Genomic DNA, 20,022 nt, shown 5'->3' on the forward strand with positions numbered 1-20,022 from the left:
TCCGGGTCTCTTTATTAGCCCACAGAGCAGGAGGATCTGATTTCAGATGAGCACATTTTCAGACACAGCACCTCAGATTACATGGATTCCTCCAGCCTTTTCCTGTTGGAAGCCCAACAGGGAGTAGGGATTCTGTGCTCCACCCTGGCCCCCTACTTCATTCCCTCCAAGAGCAGCTGGAGTGCAGAGAATGTAGAAATTCCCTTAAGGTCATATAGCCTCATTTCCCCCCTGCAGACAAACGGCACATCTATGAGCCCCACTTCCTAAGCTTATGATCTGGAAGAAAAATCCCCAGTCCCTGAGCTCAGGGGACCTTCAGGGGCCAGAGAAGTTGAGTCAGGATCCTGCAGACTCCCCAGGAATGTATCAGCTGCCAAGATTCTGGCAAAGCAAAAACAGTGACTAGGCTGGAAGAAAGCAAGTAGATCAGTCTGAGAAGGCTTCCTGAAAGAGGTGTGAAGTAGCTGGTGTACCCATATTGGATCAGTGTCCACTGGCCCTTTTTCTTTTGTAGATGACAGTGGAGAGAGGTCCTCCAGTTCCACCTGGGAACTACACATGCCAGGAGCCTGGGTGTGGGCCCCCCCCCCTTTTACTGTTGTCTCCCAGATCAGAGAGGTGGGCAGGAGAGCCCAGGCTGGTCCCCTGAAAATGTGGAGTGTCCCCAGAAGGGATGGAGAGAAGCTCTGTTTGGACTCCTGGGCTGCAGGGAGGAAAAGAAGGTCCTGGGCCACCATCCCAGAAGACAGGCGTCCACTCCAGAACACCAGCTGCACTGTCTCATGGGGGGATCGAGAGGTCACTGTTGTTTACAACCCCCCACACATCTGCTCTGAGTCACTCGTCCATTCATCTGAGTCCGGCAGAATGCACCAAACATTTCTGAAGGCCCTATATGCTCAGCAAGCCATGGTGGCAGCTGAGAAAAAGTCCCAAGCTGAGCAAACAAGATTAGTAACAACAACAATAATAACTACAACAAGAAAATAACAAGGATAACAAAAGGGAATAAATAAATATTTTTTAAAAAGCCAACTGTTGGCAGGGGGTTCGGTGGTAGCACAGTGAGTTAAGTACACATGGCATGAAGCACAGGACTGGTGTAAGGATCCCGGTTCGAGCCCCTGGCTCCCCTCCTACAGGGGGATCACTTTACAAGCTGTGAAACAGGTCTGCAAGTGTCTATCTTTCTCTCTCTACCTCTCTGTCTTCCCCTCCTCTCTCCATTTCTTTCTGTCCTATCCAACAATGATGACATCAACCAGTAACAACAATAATAATAACCAGAACAACAATAAAAAAAGGGCAACAAAAGGAAAACAAACAAACAAACAAAACCCTGTTGGCTGTAGATGTTAGGGATCATAGAAAAGGTGCAGCAAGCTGTGTGGGGGGAGACAGGGAGGGCCCAGTGCAGGCCTGTGGGCCCCAGGAAGGACCAGCGAGAAAAAAGGCCCCAATCCTTTCCCCAAAAGATTCCCCACCTGGACTGGGACCATCTTCAGTCTCAGCCTTGGCTGGGGCACAACCACAGGAGTAGTCTTGATTCCTGCCCCCTACACTCCCACACAGGCCCCCTGCAAGCTCTCTTGGCTTGTAAACATGTGTCACTCCTATTGCCACTCAAGCCACCACCTTGTTCTAAGCTACTATCAGCTGCACCTAGGTTATTGCAGCTGCTTCTGTGAGCTAGAGTGATGTTTTTGCCTTGTATTTTCATTTATGTTATTAATGAATGGCATGGGGTAGAGAGGCCACCAGAGCTTCCCTGACAAATTCAATGCCAGGGATTGAACTCAGGACCCCATGCTTGAGAGTCCAATGCTTGGTCCACTGTACCATGTCCCACATCACCAGGGTGACCTTTTCCAGGACACTAGGCTCTGCTCCAAATTGCCAGGGACTCCCATGTCATCCGGGGTGAAAGGCCAAATCCTCACAATGACCCAAAGAGCCCTCCACATCTGGCCTCCCCTCCTGCCCTGCCCACTTCCTTCCTCTCTGGGCAGCCCTGATGATCTTGCAGTTCCCCAAACACGCCAGCCACACTCTTCCTTGGTCTGCTCCCTCTGCCTGGAAATCTTTTCCCACAGATAAAGAAAATTCCTACAAGAACTCGACTCAGACAGCTCCTTCTCAGTCACTCACTCATGCTGCCAAATTGAAATTTCTTTTTTTTTTCTTTTTTTATTATCTCTATTTATTTATTGGATAGAGAGAGTCAGAAATCAAGAGGGAAGGGAGGGGTAGAGAGGGTGAGAGACCAAGAGACGCCTGCAACACTGCTTCACCACTTGTGAAGCCTGCCCCCTGCAGGTGGGGACTGGGGGCTCGAACCTGGGTCCTTGTGCATTGTAACATGTGCACTCAACCAGGTGTGCCACCACCCAGCCCCCAAATTGAAATTTCAACCCTGCCTTTGTCCCTTTTGTAGTCCCCTTCTTGCTTGTTTTTTTATTGTAGTGCTTTTTAGCAACTCACAATTAAAAACAAAAACATTTTCTTTATTTTAATAAGAGAATATATAGAGACCAGAGCACTATTCAGCTCTGGCTTATGGTGGTACTGGGGATTGAACCTGAGAGTGTCAGGCATGAAGGTCTCTTGCATAACCATTATGCTGTTTCCTCAGGGCTATCATTTGCCTGGTTTGCCATCAGGGTTATTATTGGGGCTCAGTGTCTACATTGATGAATCCTCCCCTCCTGGAGGCCACCCCCCCGCCCTTTATTTGATAAGACAAATTGAGAGAGGAGGTAGAGATAGAGAGATAGAAACAGAAAGACACCAGCAATACTTCCTTCACTGATCTTGAAGCTTCACCCCCTGCAGGTAGAGAGCAGGGACTTGAACCTGGATCCTTGAGGATGGTAATGTATGTGCTTAGACGGGTACACCACAGCCCAGCCCCACATCTAACATTTCTAACTTACTGCCTGCCCCCCTTGTTATGATGGAAGTTCCATGAAGACGAGAATGCTGGTCCCTTCCATCTTCTGCCGTACTCTGTGATGCCACCCCTAGCTGTCTTCATAAAAGACTATAGTTAATAACATGTGTGGAGAATTGGCCTTGCTGTAAATCCCGAGGTCTTTCCCCCTTGCTCATCTGCCTGATGTTGGTCTGTTTATCCACCTTCAGAAATGCTTAACAGGGTTGGGGACTGTCCCCTGTGCTGTGACAGTTCCCAGCCTGTGCCCTCCAGATTCTCACAGTGGCACAACTGTCAGATCCTGCCCCTCTGCCAAATGTGGACTCCCCTGCCCAGTTTTCTCCCAAGGTCACACTTCAAGGGCAACAGCCAGATCCTGCCCTCTGCTCACTCTCCCCTCCCCCCCACCCCCAACAATGCTAAACACCTAACCCAGTTCTGGGGGCAGAGCATGCCCCCCCCCCACCTGGCTACATCCGGTTCCAGTTACAGGGGTGTGAGAATGTAGCCCAGGGATGGCCTCCCCCTGGCTCCCAGCCTACATCTTCATTCCTCAAATTACTTTAAGTTTGTGGCCAACAGATGTGGTTGAATCACTCATCCCAGCCCTGCAATGGCTGGTGCCTTTGAGAGAGAGAAGTGGGGTGATGAGCTGGCCTTTAGGGAGCTGAGAGTTGGGGGCTGTCCGTCTGCCCCCTTCAGAAGACTGGCAGGACCAGTCCCCTTCATGTGCCTGCAGAGCCTCCTCTGTCAGTCAGTCTGTCCTAGGGGTGGGGTGGGGTGGGGTGGGGGTGGGATAAGGGGCTGGGAGGGCAGGTCCCTCTCTTTTTAAGAATGGCTTTCAGAAGCTTTCAGAGTACACTGGCTTCATCTACTGATGCTGGAATGGCCGTTGCCACGGCAGCAGGGCACTCCCACTGCAGTGGAGGATGGTGGGAAACTCCTGGGATGAGAAAGGAATCAAAAAGAGTCTGGCAGAAGAGAGGTCGCATTAGGGAGCGTCTGCAAGTTGCACCACTCAGAGATGGCTATTTAAAGGGGCCGGTGTGAGACTCTGGCCAATGGGGAAGTGAGAGCTGAGGGAGAGGGTGAGTGGTCATGAGACAAATTTACTCACGAATCAAGCCTGGAAGATGTTGCCCAGCTCACACAGGTGACATTTCCTGCTGGAGAGTAGGTAGAGGTTTGGATGGCACAGAGGGGCGGGCACACCTCTTATGAACAGCCCTCCTCTGGAAGGAAGAGGAATTTCAGGAGAGAAAGGCTTGAGCTTGCTGCAGGAGCTTTCCTGGAAAGGAGGCACAGAGGAACAAAGACAAATTAGAGAGGGGGAAGGGACCAAGCTGGAGCACAGGAAGGAAGGAGGGAGGGAGTGAGAGTCAGAAGAAGTTCAGGTCCAGAGGACAGTGGACCTGAGGTGGCCAAGCAGCCAGCTGAGGTGAACTGAGCAACAAGTGGATGGCACCCCACAGCAGGTCTAAAGATTAACTCTGGGGAGCCAAACCTGCAGGGACAAGAGACCAATTAACCAAGCTTGGACCTTCAGGCTCACCCACAGCAGTGCACCTGAGGTGGAGTGGACCACAGTGAGGGAGGTTACACTTGTTGGTCACAGGGTGGCCCCATGTCTGCTGAGGGGAGATGGTGAGGATGCAGAAGACAACAGCTTTAGGCAACAGGCCTGAGCACCCATAGCCTGGCAAATCAGAGCATGTGTCCCCAGCTTCTCAGGTAGCTATTTTTGGGAAAGGTGAGGCTCGCTTGTGACTAAAGGAGATGTGCCTGGTGCAAAGTAGAGAACAGCTTCTGAGTGTTGATGAGGATCACAGAGACAGTCTGCAATTTCCTTGGAAATGGCCTATGGGATGGGGCAGGAAGAAGGGTCTGATTACCCAGACAGTTGGCACCATTGATAGGGCTTTCACCCCTCCCTGTGTCTGGAAACTTCTATCTGGGTATAAGCTTGATTACATCATGTGAGCCTAGAGGGAATACCCCATGACGGGCCTCAGCCTTGGGGTGCTGTCTGGACTCCAGCCAACTTCTGACAGGATACCACTGCAACTGTGATCTCTGAGCCCTCCCTATTAACACTGCATCTTCTAGAAAAGTCTTGAGAGCTCTTCACCTGCTGGCACAGTCTCTGCCTCCCACAGTCATTCATTCATTCATTCATTCAGCAGCTACTAAGTAAACACTGGATGTGTATTCTAGTGGTCAGATGTCAGGGTCCCTGCTCTCCAGGGCTCAGTCACCCTCTTGTCATTAGGGTCACTAGCACCCCCCCCCCCAACTGCCTGGGGTGAGTGTGTGTGTGTGTGCTTCAAATGGAGCCATTTGCTATTTGCTCAGGTTTTGTTTGGCCGATCTGACACTCCTGGTGCACAGCCTGGCCGTTGCTCTCTGCATCTCTAAGGCCAAAGGCAACTCTGCCTTTTACCAAGCACTACTCTCACTACTGTGGTCAGCACGTCGCCCCTGCTGTGACCCCTGTCCCTGCAGACCATGGAAGGCAGAGACCTGGGGACCCCTGCAGGACCAGCACACAGCAGATCTCAGTCAGGTCCACTGTGTCATGGAGTTGTCGCACCTGTGTAGACACAGGATTCTGAAGATCTGGGGGTGGGTCGGGTGGATAATCAGATGGGAGGAGAAGTTCTTAGGGTCTTTTTCCCACTCTGGTGTGGATCCCCTGGATTGAGCTTTGCTGTCACAGACACGGGAACACACACACACACACACACACACACACACACACACACACACACACCTCCTTGCCTCAGGGACCTTCTGCTCAGATAACTTGGCCCTGACTCAGAGGCCATGGGAGACAGGTCATTTTTCCCTCTAAACTGCTGCCTTCCCCCCCCCCCCCATAGCTTTTCTTTGGGCTCAGGTGGGACAGAAGGGTTAGGGAAACCCGTTTAAGTGGTGTGGCTCCACATGAGCACAAGCAGGACCCTGCCCAGCCTCCCCCTGAGTTCCTGGGCACCACAGCAGCGAGTTCTCCCTGGGGAGCTGGTGCAGCTGCTGCCAGAGACTCAAAGCCTTCGGGCGCAGTGACTTTGACAAGGTCACGCGGTTCATTAGAATCCTGGTTGCTGTTCCCAAGAGTTACTTCTTCCCCGAGGACCCCAGGCCCTGCCCCACCTCATCCCTACCTGTGGAGATAACTCCAGGAAGCTGAAGTCTGGTGAGGCAGGGAATTTCCTGGAAAGAACCCTGGAGATAGGGTTGAAAGTAGGGGAGGCGGCCACCTGGTTATTACTTCCCCAACACTACTCCCTCCCTTGGGGACCCCCCCCAATTACTTCTCACGCACCGGGGTCCACGCTCCCTTGCGCATCCAGAGGCGCCCTGTCTCAGTCCCTTTTACCTGCACGTCCACATCTCCAACAGACCCCCGCGGCAGGGACACTCTGCGTCCTCAGAGAGCCCGCCCCGCTTTTGCAGGGAACATGGGAAGAAATATCGGTGGGATCCTCTGTTCCCCCAACCCCCCACTCAGCCGCCCCTGCATCTCCGCAGCAGATACCACCCGCTCCAGAGCCAGAAATAGACGCTCACGCTCTCCCCACCCCTCCGGGCGCACACTCCTCCCTCCTCCCGCAGGCTCCTCCGCCCCCTCCCCTCTCCCCCGCGGCGAGCTACAGCCCGCAGCCTCCTCTCCAGCAGTGAGCAGGAGGGCGGTGACCGGGGTCCCCAGCACCTCCGAGAGCCGGCGGGGCGGTGGGGCTGCCTTTCTCCCTCGGATTGCTTTTTAAATTAGAATTTCTCTCTCCCCGCCCCGCCCCTTTCCCCCGGACCCCGCCCCGCCGCTCCCGGCTTCCGCGCTCCTTCCTTCTCTCCGGTTCTCTTCTGTGCGTTTCTTCCCCCTGCGCCCGGGACTCGCCTCCTCCCTCCTCCCTGGCTCCCTCCCCTTCCCCTCCCCTCCTCCGGGGTTTCTTCCGTCCTTTCTCTCCCCCTCCCTGCCCTCCCCGCCTCTCCCCGTGCTCCCCCCTGCAGACGCGCGGATCGTCCATGCGCTCCTGGCGGGCAGAATGCTGGGCAGCGGCGTCAAGAGCGCGCAGCCCGAGCTGGAGCTGAGCGGCGGCGGCGACGAGGGTGCGGACGAGCCCCGGGGCACGGGCCGGAGGGCGGCGGACGGCAGGGCCATGCTGCCCAAGCGCGCCAAGGCGCCTGGCGCCGGCGGCACGGCCAAGGCCAGCGGGGCCGAGCTGAAGGTCTTCAAGTCCGGCAGCGTGGACAGCCGCGTCCCCGGCGGGCCGCCTGCCTCCAACCTGCGCAAGCAGAAGTCGCTCACCAACCTCTCGTTCCTCACTGACTCCGAAAAGAAGCTGCAGCTCTACGAGCCCGAATGGAGCGACGACATGGCCAAGGCGCCCAAGGGCTTGGGCAAGGCAGGCGCCAAAGGCCGCGAGGGCCCGCTCATGTCCAAGACGCTATCCAAATCCGAGCACTCGCTCTTCCAGGCCAAGGGCAGTCCGGCGGGCGGCGCCAAGACGCCGCTGGCCCCGCTGGCGCCCAGCCTGGGGAAGCCCAGCCGCATCCCGCGCGGCCCCTACGCCGAGGTCAAGCCGCTCAGCAAGGCTCCCGAGGCGGCTGTGAGCGACGATGGCAAGTCGGACGACGAGCTGCTTTCCAGCAAGGCCAAGGCGCAGAAGGGCTCAGGGCCTGCGCCCTCCGCCAAAGGCCAAGAGGAGCGGGCCTTCCTCAAGGTGGACCCCGAGCTGGTGGTGACTGTGCTGGGCGACCTGGAGCAGCTGCTGTTTAGCCAGATGCTGGGTAAGTCCTGCCTGCCCCAACCCTCCCCTCTCACCCCCAGGGCGTCCAGCCCGCTGCTGGAGAAGGTGTGGGCACTGATTAGTCCTTGGGTTCCCCCGGTAGGGCTGACCAGAGCTTGGGGCAGATGTGCAGCGCCGGCCCACCTCCAGAGGCGCAGGGCTGCTGTGTGTACGCCTTCCTAGAGAGCCGGGCTGTGCCGCACCTGCAGGAGGTGAGGCTGCACAATGGGGCGGGCCACCAAACCACTCTCTCAAAGAGAGCCGCTTGCTTCCCTGCATTGTGCAGCCCAGCACCGAAATCGGGCGGAATGGGGGCTCGCCGGTGCTGCGAGGCTGTACAGATGTGGGGAGAGCAGATGTGAGGGCAGCCTGGCCGAGCGCAGAGCTGGGGCTCCACTTCCTCTGAGGGGCTCTGGCGGGAGTGCGAGCTGGCTTTCCCGAGGTGGGGGCTCTGGCGGGGAGACGCGTGTGGGGCTGCGGGGCTAGAGGGGGGGCGGCCAGCTGAGCGCATCTGGATGCGCGCCTGGCACCTTTGCCCCAGGTTTCGGAGTGAGTGCGCCCCGGGCGGCCCAAGCCCCCCGGCATTGGCTGCTGGAAGCCGAGCGGGCGGGAAGGGAGGAACAAAGCTCGCCGGGCGGAGGAAGCGCCGAGAGCGGCTCCATTGTTCTTCGAGCCCGGAGAGTCTGTGCAAAAAACCCGGAGAGGCCCGTAGCTGCGCTGGTCTTCCCCAGGGAGCCCAGCGCTGAGAGGGCCGTCCCGGGAGGTGCGGGGCGTGGGCCGCGGGGCTGCGACGCCCATGGGCACCCGCGAGGCCGCGCTGGGTCTTCTGAGGCACTGCGGCGAGGCCTGACCGACTGGCGGCCTCAGAGAGAGCGAACTTGTTGCGGCTGCTGAGCTGCGGGGTCTCCGGCGCCCAGGGACCAGAGCATTGGGTGCCCGCAACCCCCGCCCAGCGGGCCGGGAAGGGGCGTGTCCCTGCGCGTGCGAGGGGGCGGGCCCGGCATGGCTGGACACGCTAGGGGGGCTGGAGAGGGGGCAAGGGTGAGCTGGAGCCCCTGGGTGGGCACGCCGCAGTGCTTCGGCCCTGACGTGGGCCGGAACAGGGAACCCAGGCCCCCTACTCCCAGACCAGGATGAGGCTTTGCCGCTTGGAGTCTCCAGCAGGAGGTAGCAGCTGGGCTTTGCGGGGGGGGGGGGGCGGCGGGGAGGCGGGACAAGGGCAGAGAAGTGAGGCCCCGACAAGATTCTCTGCGGGGAGGGGGGGGGGCACCGCGCAGAGAGGGCAGCAGCCCGTGCTAGGTACTTCTTCCCCGTACTTCTTCAGCAAAGGCAAAAGCAACTGATTGTGAAATAGCCTAGGAGGGCTAAGGAGAAAATGGAAGGGGCCCATGTGACAGGGACAGGAGTGGTCAGGACTGCTTTAGTCCTCTGTCAGAGGTGGTGATTGAATTGGGGCAGGTTGGCACCAGGCAGAGCGTTTTCCAAAGGGCGAGGAAGAGGGTAGACACAAAGCGGGGAGCTGGGCTGCCTGACTTGGGGAGTGAGAGTTCAGCACATGGGGCCCCCAGGACTCAGCTCTGCTTTCAAGGTCAGGCTTCACCCACTTCCCATGACTTAAGGCATCTGGGCTGTCCCCACACCTGGAGGTCCCCCAGGGAAAAATTGGCCACCTTGGCACCTTGGAATGGTGACCAAAGACACGGGGTACTTGTTCCTCACTCATGAGGTTCAGAGTCAAGTTCTGCTCATTCCCTTCCACCATCGCAGGCCCAAGAAGCTGCCGAAGTTCAATTTCTGAGGCTGTGTGTATGTATTTTATTTTTTTGGAGGGGGAGGGCTGGGGACAGCCCCAAATGAGAGCATTTCTGGAATCAAAGGGAACAGCTGAAACCTGATTGACCCCTTCCCAGGATCAGCTGGGGGACAGATGGCCCAGGCCAGCTCCCTGCCCCTTCCCTTGCCTTCCAAGCTGCCAGAAACCAGGATACCACTGGGGAACCCCAGAAACTTGGAAGCCTTAGAGGTGAATGCCCAGGGGGAGGGGTGAATGCCCAGTCTCAGGGTCAGATGCCCCTGGCCATGGTCCAAACCAGATAGAGAGAAGGCCACTTGTCCCCAAGACTGGTTCTGGGGCTTGAGTTCTCTAAACTTTGTGCCTTCCTCCGAGACTCAGTTGCCCTATGTGTAAATGAAAGAGACCCTCCCTTCCATAGCTTGTCTTTACCCTCATTGTAGGGGAGGTGTAGACTGAGCTGGCTGGACTGTGGCCCAGAAGGTAGGGCGGCGGTAGAATTATGGACTTAAAAGCTTGAGGTCCTGCGTTCAATCCCCAGCATTACATATGCCAGAAGGGATGTCTCTCTACTTGAGTGTTTCTTGTTTTTCTGTGAGCGGGTTTCTCTTGTGAAATAAGCCTTAAAAAAAATTGGCTGGACCTTGGGAAGATTCCAGGTGGTTTAAATAGAGCGTGTTAAATACTATGGTGATGCTCAAATCACAGTCTTCCTACCCCAACAACCCTGGGCCAAAAGGGCTCCAGGCAAGATAGGTCTGTTGACTCCCTACTTGCCCTTCCCTCCCCCCTCCTCCAGGCAAAGGGATGAAGTGGAACAGCTAAGGCAGTGCTACATCCCAGGGGCTGGAGTTCTAGTCTCTCTTCTTGGGGAAGGTGTCTGGACCACAGGAGTGGTTGTCATGACAACAGTCAGGTCCCCAGAAACACTGGCTAAACAAAGCAGGGGAGGAAGTAAGTCATCAGCTTCCTGGGCAGCTGGTTGATATGTGTCTCTTTTGGGGTAGGAGGTGGGGGGGGGGCGTTACTTGGAGGACATGTTCCAGGGTTTTCTTCAGGTTGGGTCAGCATGTTGAAAGGCTGGGCAGGCAGAGGGCTTGTGAGTTCTCTGAAGAGGAAGTGAGACTCAGAATGAACTGGTAATGTGTGCCAGCCTGCCCATTATCCCCATGCCAAAGGGTCCCCAGGCTCAAAGGAGCCTGAGAGTGAAATTCACTGACATGCCTACAGGGTCTCAGGCTAAAGGGAGGGCTGTGGTGTGGTACCAGCCTGCACTGGGCATGCAGAGAAGCCAGATCCTTCCAGGCTAAGGCCTCCTGCCCTTGGAAGCCAGCCTGCTCCCCTGCAGCTTAAACCAGCCTGGGGGAAGATGCCTTTTGTCAGAATGGTGGTGCCACCCCCAGGCCATAGGCCCAGATGAAATGGGAGACAGGAATGAGAGGGCTGGTATCCTAGAGTGTTTCCTTGCCACTATCTTCTCATTTCTTTCTGTCTCTCTCCCTCTCTCTCTCTCTCTCTCTCTCTCTGGCTCCAGGGTTATTACTGGGGCTCAGTGCCTGCACTACAAATCCACTGCTCCTGGAGGCCCTTTTTCCCATTTTGTTGCCCTTGTTGTCATTGCTGCTGTTATTACTATTGTTATTGGATAGGACAGAGAGAAATCCATAGAGGAGGCAGAGGGGGAGGAGAGAAACATAAACACCTGCAGACCTGCTTCACCGCTTGTCAAGCAACGCCCCTGCAGGTGGGGAGCCAGGGGCTCGAACCGGGATCCTTACATGAACTGGGATCCTAACTCAGTTCTTGTGCTTCACACCATGTGCGCTTAACCCTCTGCACTACTGCCTGGCCCCTTGCCTTCTCAATTCAAGCCTCACTTCTGATCCCCAGCATCTGTTCCTGTGCCCAGACTAGACTCTTTCTCCTGTTCCGACACCCTTTTCTGCAGCTGTGGCTCCATGCACCTTGCAGCCTCTTACCCCAAGTCAGTGCACAGGGCATGCGCACCAGAGAGAGAGAGAGAGAGAGGGGGGGGGGGGACCAAGCATTCTGGCTGTCCCTGTGCAGCCTGGAGAAAGAAGGCTAGATCAGGCAGAGACCCTCCTCTCTGTAGAGCTGCTGCCCCCCACCCCCCACACACACACACATGCTCTGGGCTCTCCCAGAACCAGGCAATAGAACTGTCTAGTGCAGCCACCCACCTAACGCTGCAGTGACTCCCTCAGTCTTTTAGGCAGGTGGGTGTTCTGTTTACACGCTCCCTGTGACAGAGGGCTCACTACCTAATTTTCCTGGAAAGCGCTCACTATTAAAGATCTCTCTCCCATCTGTTGAGCCAAGGTTCTGTCTTCTGTGGATTCCCAGCCATTGGCCCCCATCTGCTCTCTGCACCCCTGCAGATCCAGCCAGCCTGCCAGTTCTCATGGTTAAGGTCAGACACCTGTCTGTACTCCTCTGGCTCTTCTTCCCTTGCTGCCTCCTGGCACTGGTCTTTGCGAATAAGGCTCCACTGCAGGAGTTGCCTGGGCCTGGTCACCGTTTCCTACCCCCCCCATGATGTCTGCTGGCACAGTGGCTCCTTGCTGGGGGATCCACAGCACCTGGCTGCTCTCTCTCCTGCTCCCCTCAGCCCCTTCCAGGCTCCGCAGCCCTCTCCCTCAGCCTGGAAGCAGCAGGCCAGCCAGCCCAAGGAGGGGAAGTGGACCACATGTTTCCCATTTGCGCTGGCTGACCTCCCCCACACCCTGTTTGCATTACCCAGATGCGTTTGATGTCCCTTCGCACACAGGAAAGACCGGGGGCCAGGCCCAGCTCACGGGCCCTACATGGACCCCTGGAATGCCAGGACAGCCACCACCTCCCACGACTTCCCTCACTCTGACACTTCTGGGCCTCCTGGAGGTTGCATGGAGGACTCAGGGCTCCTTGGCCTTAGTCTTCCTCGTGCAATGGACATAGCTCTGTGCTTCATTCTGGCTGGTAGAGTCTAGGGGGTAGGCTGGGAAAGGCCCCAGGAACTGTTTGCATTTCCCAGCTGGAGGCCAGGGATGTTGTGCCAAGAGTGTGTCAGGCATGTCACTGCTGTGGGCTGCATGGGCACAGTTCCTGCCTGGCATAAGGCAGTGGGGGGCAGGGGCTCCCATCAACACCTTGGCCTCTGGCAGGGGAAGGAGCAAAGTAGGAGCTAGGAGGAGGAGGAGGAGGAGGAAGAAGCCCAGTTGGAGTCCCCAGGTCCCTTGCCATAGTGGGGCAAGTGCAGAGCACAGCTGCAGGACACAGGTTCACCCCCAGAGCCTGGGCTGCGCCAGGTTCCAGGCTCTCCTGCCAGTGCTCTTGTATACACACTGCTTGCGCTAGCTCAGCTCCTACCAGACCTCAGCGAGGCGGCCAGGGCTTGGGCTTGGTGGGCTGGGGGAGTGAGGGGTGTGAGTCCTGGAAGCTGTTTCTAATCCCCCAGTGATACATTCCAGGCCACAGGGTGGGCGGCCTCTCCAGGGCATCTCCAGGTTTCTGAGTAGCACTTCCAGCTCTGGGCTCCCCCAGCTCCTTGTGGTGAGTTGTGGGGTGGGGGATACGAAGTACCTGGAGCCTGGCTGCTTTGAGGGCTCTCTGAGTGGGTCCCCATGGACCCCCAGAAACCTCCTGAAGGGCATGCACTTGGGGATCTGGTCTGAGAGGTTGTTTAACACCCCACCCAGTGTTTCCAGGGACCCAATGTCATGTCCAGATGTTTACCCATGGGCTCGGGCTGGGCAGGGAGAGAGAGAGGACAGGCAGGGGCAGACAGCGTGGATGGCAGCGACCCAGACCTCACACCATGGGTGAGCCTGGGTGCAGGGTGTGAGCAAGAAGGGTGTGCCATGGACAGTGCACACTCACCTGTAGCAGCACACAGACAGGCTCGCACACTCACTGCCTTTCAGCATATATGTGCTTGCTAAGGTACGCTTGAGTGTGTCTTTGTGTATGTGCATACACGCACCAGAACTAGGCAAGTTCAACAGGGAGGTGGGGGGGGGCAGTGGGCAGAGTGCAGGGAGCCTCAGGCTCAACCCCCTGGCACCATATATGTTGGAAGGGACCCTGTGGGATATCTCTGTCATAAAAATAAATTAAGAGGACTGGGAAGTTGTGCATCTAGTTGGGCATACACATTGCCAGGTGCAAAGACCTGTGTTCAAACCCCTGGTCCCCACCATGGGGGGCAGCTATACAAGCAATAAAACAGGACTACAGGTGTCTCTCTTTCCCTTTCCCTGTCTGTCTCTTATTTTTTCTCTATCCTATCAAATAAATAAGGATAAAATGGTTACCAGGAATGGTGAGTTTGTCATAGAGGCACCAAGCCCCAGCAATAACTCTGTCTGCAATGAAAAAATAGTAAATGAATAAATAAATAGACCTAGGGCCGGGTGGTGGCATACCTGGTTGCATATTACAATGTGCAAGGACCCGAGTTCAAGCCCCTGGGCCCCACCTGCAGTGGGAAAGCTTTGCGAGTGGTAAAGTAGTGTTGTGGGTGTCTTTCTTCCTCTCTATCATCTCCTTCCCTCTTGATTTCTAGCTGTCTCTATCCAACAAATAAATAAAGATAATAAAAAGATGTTTAAAAATAATAAATAGATCTTAGGTGGGGATAGTCTGGCATTTCACTACTGGGGGTGCAGCTCCCTGTACTTGTCCCAGAGAAGCACCATTAGTGCTGTCACTCTCAGGCTGGGGTCACCGGCTCCCTTTGCCCTGGGCTCCTGCTGCCTTCTCTTTCCTGGGGAGGAAGGGAGGCAGCCCCCCAGGAGGCTCTGGCTTCCCTGTGCCAGATCCCCAAGCTGCCACCAGACCCTGGCTGTGGGCTCCTAGCAGCTCTGCAACTTGACTTCCTCAGGGGAGAAATAGGCCCAAGGAACACCTGGCACTATGTTCCTAGTGTATAAGGAGTCGCTTGGTGCTCACCATCAGCCTGCTACCGTGGGACTTACCGAGGAGGAAGCTGAGGCACTGAAATAGATGCTATCAACCTAAAGCCCATAAAACAAGTGGACAGGAGAGCCAGGGTTTGGACTCAACCCCTATGACATACTGCTCATGGGAGCCTCAGGACCCTCGCTGCCAGCTCCCGGGCTGAGCTGATGCCATCTAACTCAGGATCGCTTGTCCAAAAGTCTCGGAGTGGAGTCGAGGACCTCTTAGAGTTTAAGGGGCAAAGCTTGCTCTCATTACTGACTGTAAGAGGAGAGAAAGGCCAAGCTTATTCCAGCACTTAAAAGAATCTGGGAATAATATATTCTTTTTAAAAATGCTTATTTATTTATTCCCTTTTGTTGCCCTTGTTGTTTTATTGTAGTTACTATTGTTGTTGTTATTGATGTTGTTGTTGGCTAGGACAGAGAGAAATGGAGAGAGGCGGGGAAGATAGAGAGGGGGAGAGAAAGACACCTGCAGATCAGATTGTGAAGTGACTCCCCTGAAGGTGGGGAGCCAGAGGCTCGAACTAGGATCCTTACACTAGCCCTTGTGCTTCACGCCACATGTGCTTAACCCACTGCACTACCACCGCAGTAGATATTCAAACTGTTAATAAAAGCTCTTAGATGTTCAAGCTATAGTAAATACCCATCGATATTCAAACTACAGTAAACACCAGAAGATATTCAAAAGAATTCCTTTCCCACCACTAACATTAACAGGTATGAATTAAAATCTCTCTCTTGGGGGTCAGGTGGTAGCTCAGCAGGTTAAGTGCACATGGCATGAAACTTGAGGACCAACGTAAGGATCCCGGTTCGAGCCCCTGCTCCCCACCTGCAGGGGTGTCGCTTCACAAGCGGTAGAGCAGATCTGCAGGTGTCTATCTTTCTCTCCCCATCTCTCTCTTCTCCTCCTTTCTCTATTTCTCTCTGTCCTATCCGGCAACAACAACATCAATAACAACAACAATAATAATCACAACAATGATAAAAACAACAAGGGCAACAAAAAAGGAAAATAAATTAAAAAAAAATTTTTTTTTAATCTCTCTCGGGGCCATGCGGTGGCACACCTGGTTGAGCGCACATATTACATTGCACAAGGATCCAGGTTCGAGGCGTCTGTCCCCACCTGTAGGGGGAAAGCATCATGAGTGGTCAAGCAGCATTGCAGGTCTCTCTCTCTTCCTCCCTATCTATCCCTTTCCTCTCAATTTCTCTCTGTCTCTATCCAAACTAAATGAATAAATTAAAATCTCTTAAGACCAGAGTTTTCATCTTAACAATGTGGATATTAAATAATTTTCATCTTAACAATGTGGATATTAACTAGTTTTCATCTCAACAATGTGGATGTTAACTAGTTCCCCTTTCCCCATGCACCAGCCAACGTGTAGTGCAGACTGTGAAGGGCCAGGATCAAAGTCACCTGGGGCAGGGAATGGGGGGGGCAGCAGCAGGTGCAGCTTTGTGGGTGGGAGCAGAAGAGGTGGGAGGGAAAGAGGTGCAAAGGCTAGCAGGGTCCGAGAGCCCTAGAGTAAGACCCTGGGAAGACATTAGAGCCAAGCATCAGGGTTCACTCCCTGAAAGAATCCTGTGCTCCCCCCCCCCCCTTAGCAAAGTTTGCTGCAGACTGCACATGGCAAAATCAGCCTGATGGCAAAGGACAGATATTGCAGGCAATTCAGAAATAGGCATACGTAGGTTGGGGGCCATATCTGAACTCCTAGCTTACTGGCTTTCATCCAGGAAGACTTCCTAGAGGAGTCGACAGTGGGGAGATATAGAGAGAAATTCAAAACTCTTGGTGGGAGGAGAGGAAGCTCCCTAGTCATCCAGCTCTGCCTGGCTGGAGTGGGAGGACTGGGTTAAGGAAGAGGGGGAGGGTAGCAGGGCCCAGAGGGAGTGAGGACGCCCCACAGGTTGTACTGCTAATGCACCTCTTTCCTCCTCCACTCTGCTAGGCGGGCTGGTGAGCCTGGCCTGCTATGATGGGAGCTCAGTCATGTGCTGTAGAGGGCCTGTCTGTCCTACCCAGACTGTCCTATGCCCTAGGGGCATTGCCCTGGAGTTTAGGAGTTGCCATTGGCTGTGAGTACTATTGAACGTCGTGGTGTTCTACGGAGGGATCCCTAATGTGCCCATGGGATCTCAGTGGTTCCGGGGTGTGCAGGGGGTCTCACAGCATCATCTCCTCTGGCTGCAGTCCCCACCCCACCCCAGGGAGGTGGCTCTGAGCAGCAGAGAAGGCCAGGCCAGTATGTGGCTCTGGTGGCCTCCTGGGGTCTGCTCAGGGGCTCTGCACCAGCAGGGAACCTATGGACTCCCAGGGTTCCAAGCCTCCCCAGGGGCCCAGCTGCAGCTTTGGGTTCCCTGGGAGGAATGTCCCAGGGGTTCGGCCTCACATGGAGGCCTCAAGCTCTGCAGGTGCACCAGCAGCCCTGGCAGTGCTGAGTGGTCCCTTGGCCTCTCACAGACAGCTGTGCCTGGAAGTGATCAGTGATGATGCTGGTATTTGAACTACTGCCCTTTGCCCGTGGTGGCCTCCTGTCAGCTCATCTTCAAGGAATATAGTGACAAGTCTCCCTGGCTGGAACAGTCCTAGAGCCCTGCGGTTTCTGGCAGGTGCAGACCCAGTGACTGCTGGGTTGGGGGAGAGGGTCCAGAGGAAGGACTCACATGACCAGGGTGGCAGGGAGTGGCTGGGGGTTCAGGGAAGCACAGGTTGGTCTGTAGGTATTGCTTGGGGCTGAGCAGTGGTGCACCTGGTTGGGCACACACATTACAGCGCATAAGGACCCGGGTTCAAGCCTCTAGTTCCCACATGCAGAGGGGGAACTTCGTGAGTATGAAGCAGTGTTGCAGGTGTCTTTGTCTCTCCCTCTCTGTCTCCCTTTCCCTCTTAATTTCTATCTCTATCCTAAATAAACATAAAAAGATATTTGTTTATTAGCACAGAAGAACCAGAGCATCACTCTGGCACATGTGATGGTGGGGATGGATCAAACTCAGGAGCTAAGACTTATTTTAAGCCCTCCACTCTAGCCACTGGGCCATCTCCTGGGCCACGTGTTTTGTCATTTTGAATAGTTGTAACAGCCCACCTGGTGCATTCTTGTGGGCTGATCACCCCAATGTTACACAAGACTCATATCAAGGAAATTAGAGCAGGCTGCGGGGGGGCCAGGGGGAGACCCTGAGGAGATCACAGACATTGTCTAGGGTCATGGGGCAAGTTCATGCCAAAACTGAGTCAGAAGTGTCTGGGTTCAGGTTTATGCATTTTACCAACTCTGTTGATTTTTGCATGGCTAGTAGCAACTACCTGTCTCTTCAACCCTCTAGATGTTTTAGAACTTTCTGGCTGAAGCAGTCCTGCAGTTGGAGTCCAAGTACACAGAATCGCACTCTCCTGTCCTCTGCACATATCCACTCAGTCCTGGCTGCTGACAGGACCTTGTTCCCAGGCTCTCACTGTCTCCTGGCAATTCCAGTGCACACAATGGGCAGTGATATGACCGCTACACCAGGGAGTGGCAGGAGGGCCTGAAGTGAGGCCTCTCTGAGTGGTTGTGAAGAGTTAGTGCTAACGGCCTGAGATGGGATGGCTAGAACATTCTGGAAGAGTGAGAGCCCCAAGTGTCCAAGTGGGATGAGCACCTCCTCTGGCCCTTCCAATCATGCCTCCTGGCTCTGTCACTCAGGATAGCTGTCATCTTGAATTACCCGCTTACTGCCTAAGTCCCAGCCGCCTTCCTTGGCAAAATCGGGCTGAGGCTTCCCAGCACCCAGAAGTGGGGCATCAGGGGACACTGTGGCCTTGGCTGGCTGGGGCTGGAGCCGCAGATTCAGCCCTGCCTGCACCTCCAGATGCCACTTCCTCTCTCCCCTCTTCTAGTGCCCCCTTTTGGCTGGTTGATAGCCTCTGCTTTCCAGATTAGATTTCCTGAGGCATCATATCGCTTCTGGAGGTGAGTTAGCTTTGCGGATGATCTGTGAACTGAGTAACATCTAGAATGTTCTGTGTGATAGATCTGTGCTGTTCTAAGTCATTTGCATGTTTATTTTTAATTTTTTTATAAATAAACTTTATTCATTCTTTCCCTTTTGTTGCCCTTGTTATATCATTATTGATGTTGTTATTGGATAGGACAGAGAGAAATGGAGAGAGGAGGGGAAGACAGACAGGGGGAGAGAAAGATAGACACCTGCAGACCTGCTTCACCATCTGTGAAGCGACTCCACTGCAGGTGGGGAGTCAGGGCCTCGAACCGGGATCCTTATGTCGGTCCTTGTGCTTTGTGCCACCTGCACTTAACCCGCTGAGCTACAGCCCGACTCCCTGCATGTTTATTTTTAAAGAAACTTTATTTTTAATTTTTCCCCTTTTGTTGTCCTTCTTGTTTATTGTCATCGTTGTTGTTATTATTGCTGCCATTGTTGTTGGGTAGGACAGAGAGAAATCAAGAGAGGAGGGGAAGACAGAGAGGGAAGAGAAAGATAGACACCTGTAGACCTGCTTCACTGCCCGTGAAGTGACCCCCCTGTAGGTGGGGAGCCGAGGGCTTGAACTGGGATTCTTATGCTGGTCCTTGTGCTTAACCCACTGCGGCCACCACCCAGCTCCCCATTTGCATGTTTTTTCTGTGTTTTTCTATGCAAATGAGAAAGTGCTTCCTCTGTCCAAACACTCAGCCAGTCTTTCTTATGGAGTAGCTAACTCCTGATCACTGAAGAGAGAGAAAAAAATGCTACATTCTCTGGAACTTGGCTTTAAGGAACTACATTAGCGTAGTGGTTGTTTAGACTTTGATTCAGAAGAAATAGCAAAAGCCAGGTGAAAAAAATGGTTGCACACTTTGTTCCATTTCTTTGCCCCTGGTCCTGAACTGGGATGAAGCTGGCAGCACCCTAATTTCTGGGAGCAGCAGGACTCAGACCTGACCCATAGCTGTCCCCTGGGCTTGTCTGTCCCCTGGCTAACCCAGCTCCACTCCCAAGACCACCCTGCTGTGTCCCCTGTGCCTGCATTGGCCACTGACCCCTCTGGGGGTCCTCGCAGATCCTCTCAACCAAGGCTTGGGGCCCACTGTGGTGGCTTGTTGACACACAGCTGAGAGGACATCTGGGGAGGAAAGAGGCCAAGACATCCCAGCTCCTGGCCTGAAGGGCAGGTAGATGGCGTGGGTGCTAAGCCATGAGAGGGGGGCCTGAAGCCAGGGTGTTGGGGGTGGGGGTGGGCGTTAGCTTTGCCACAGAATTCCAGCCCTGCCTCAGAGCCAGAGGGGCAGTCTGGCCTGGGCAGGGGCTGGACTCCTGCCACTTTCCCACACTCTGCACACAGATTGGGTTTCCTGCTGAATTCATATCTCGATTCACAGCCAGAAAGTTCCCAGCACCTCGACCCAGGCTCCTCCGTGCAGCAGCCCTGTGTGCCCTTAGCCATCACCCATACTTTTCTGGGTCCTGGGAGGAAGGCCTCAGGATACTGGCGTCAGATGCACCAGCTGTGGGGTCAGACAGGCCTGAGTTCAAATCCTGGGGTGC

At 54.9% G+C, this 20,022-nt stretch overlaps 1 protein-coding gene across 3 annotated transcripts in view; it reads left to right on the top strand.

Moving 5' to 3' along the window:
* NAV1 (neuron navigator 1) overlaps positions 1 to 20,022 on the top strand; it is a 282,750-nt gene that overhangs the window by 101,477 nt on the left and 161,251 nt on the right. For all 3 annotated transcript variants that reach the window (XM_060178529.1, XM_060178531.1, XM_060178530.1), the window contains exon 4: positions 6,941 to 7,720. In XM_060178529.1, coding sequence (XP_060034512.1) covers positions 6,941 to 7,720 — 780 coding nt within the window. The remainder of the gene's footprint in view (positions 1 to 6,940; positions 7,721 to 20,022) is intronic.

Source organism: Erinaceus europaeus, chromosome 19, assembly GCF_950295315.1.
Source record: "Erinaceus europaeus chromosome 19, mEriEur2.1, whole genome shotgun sequence".
NCBI lineage: Eukaryota > Metazoa > Chordata > Mammalia > Eulipotyphla > Erinaceidae > Erinaceus > Erinaceus europaeus.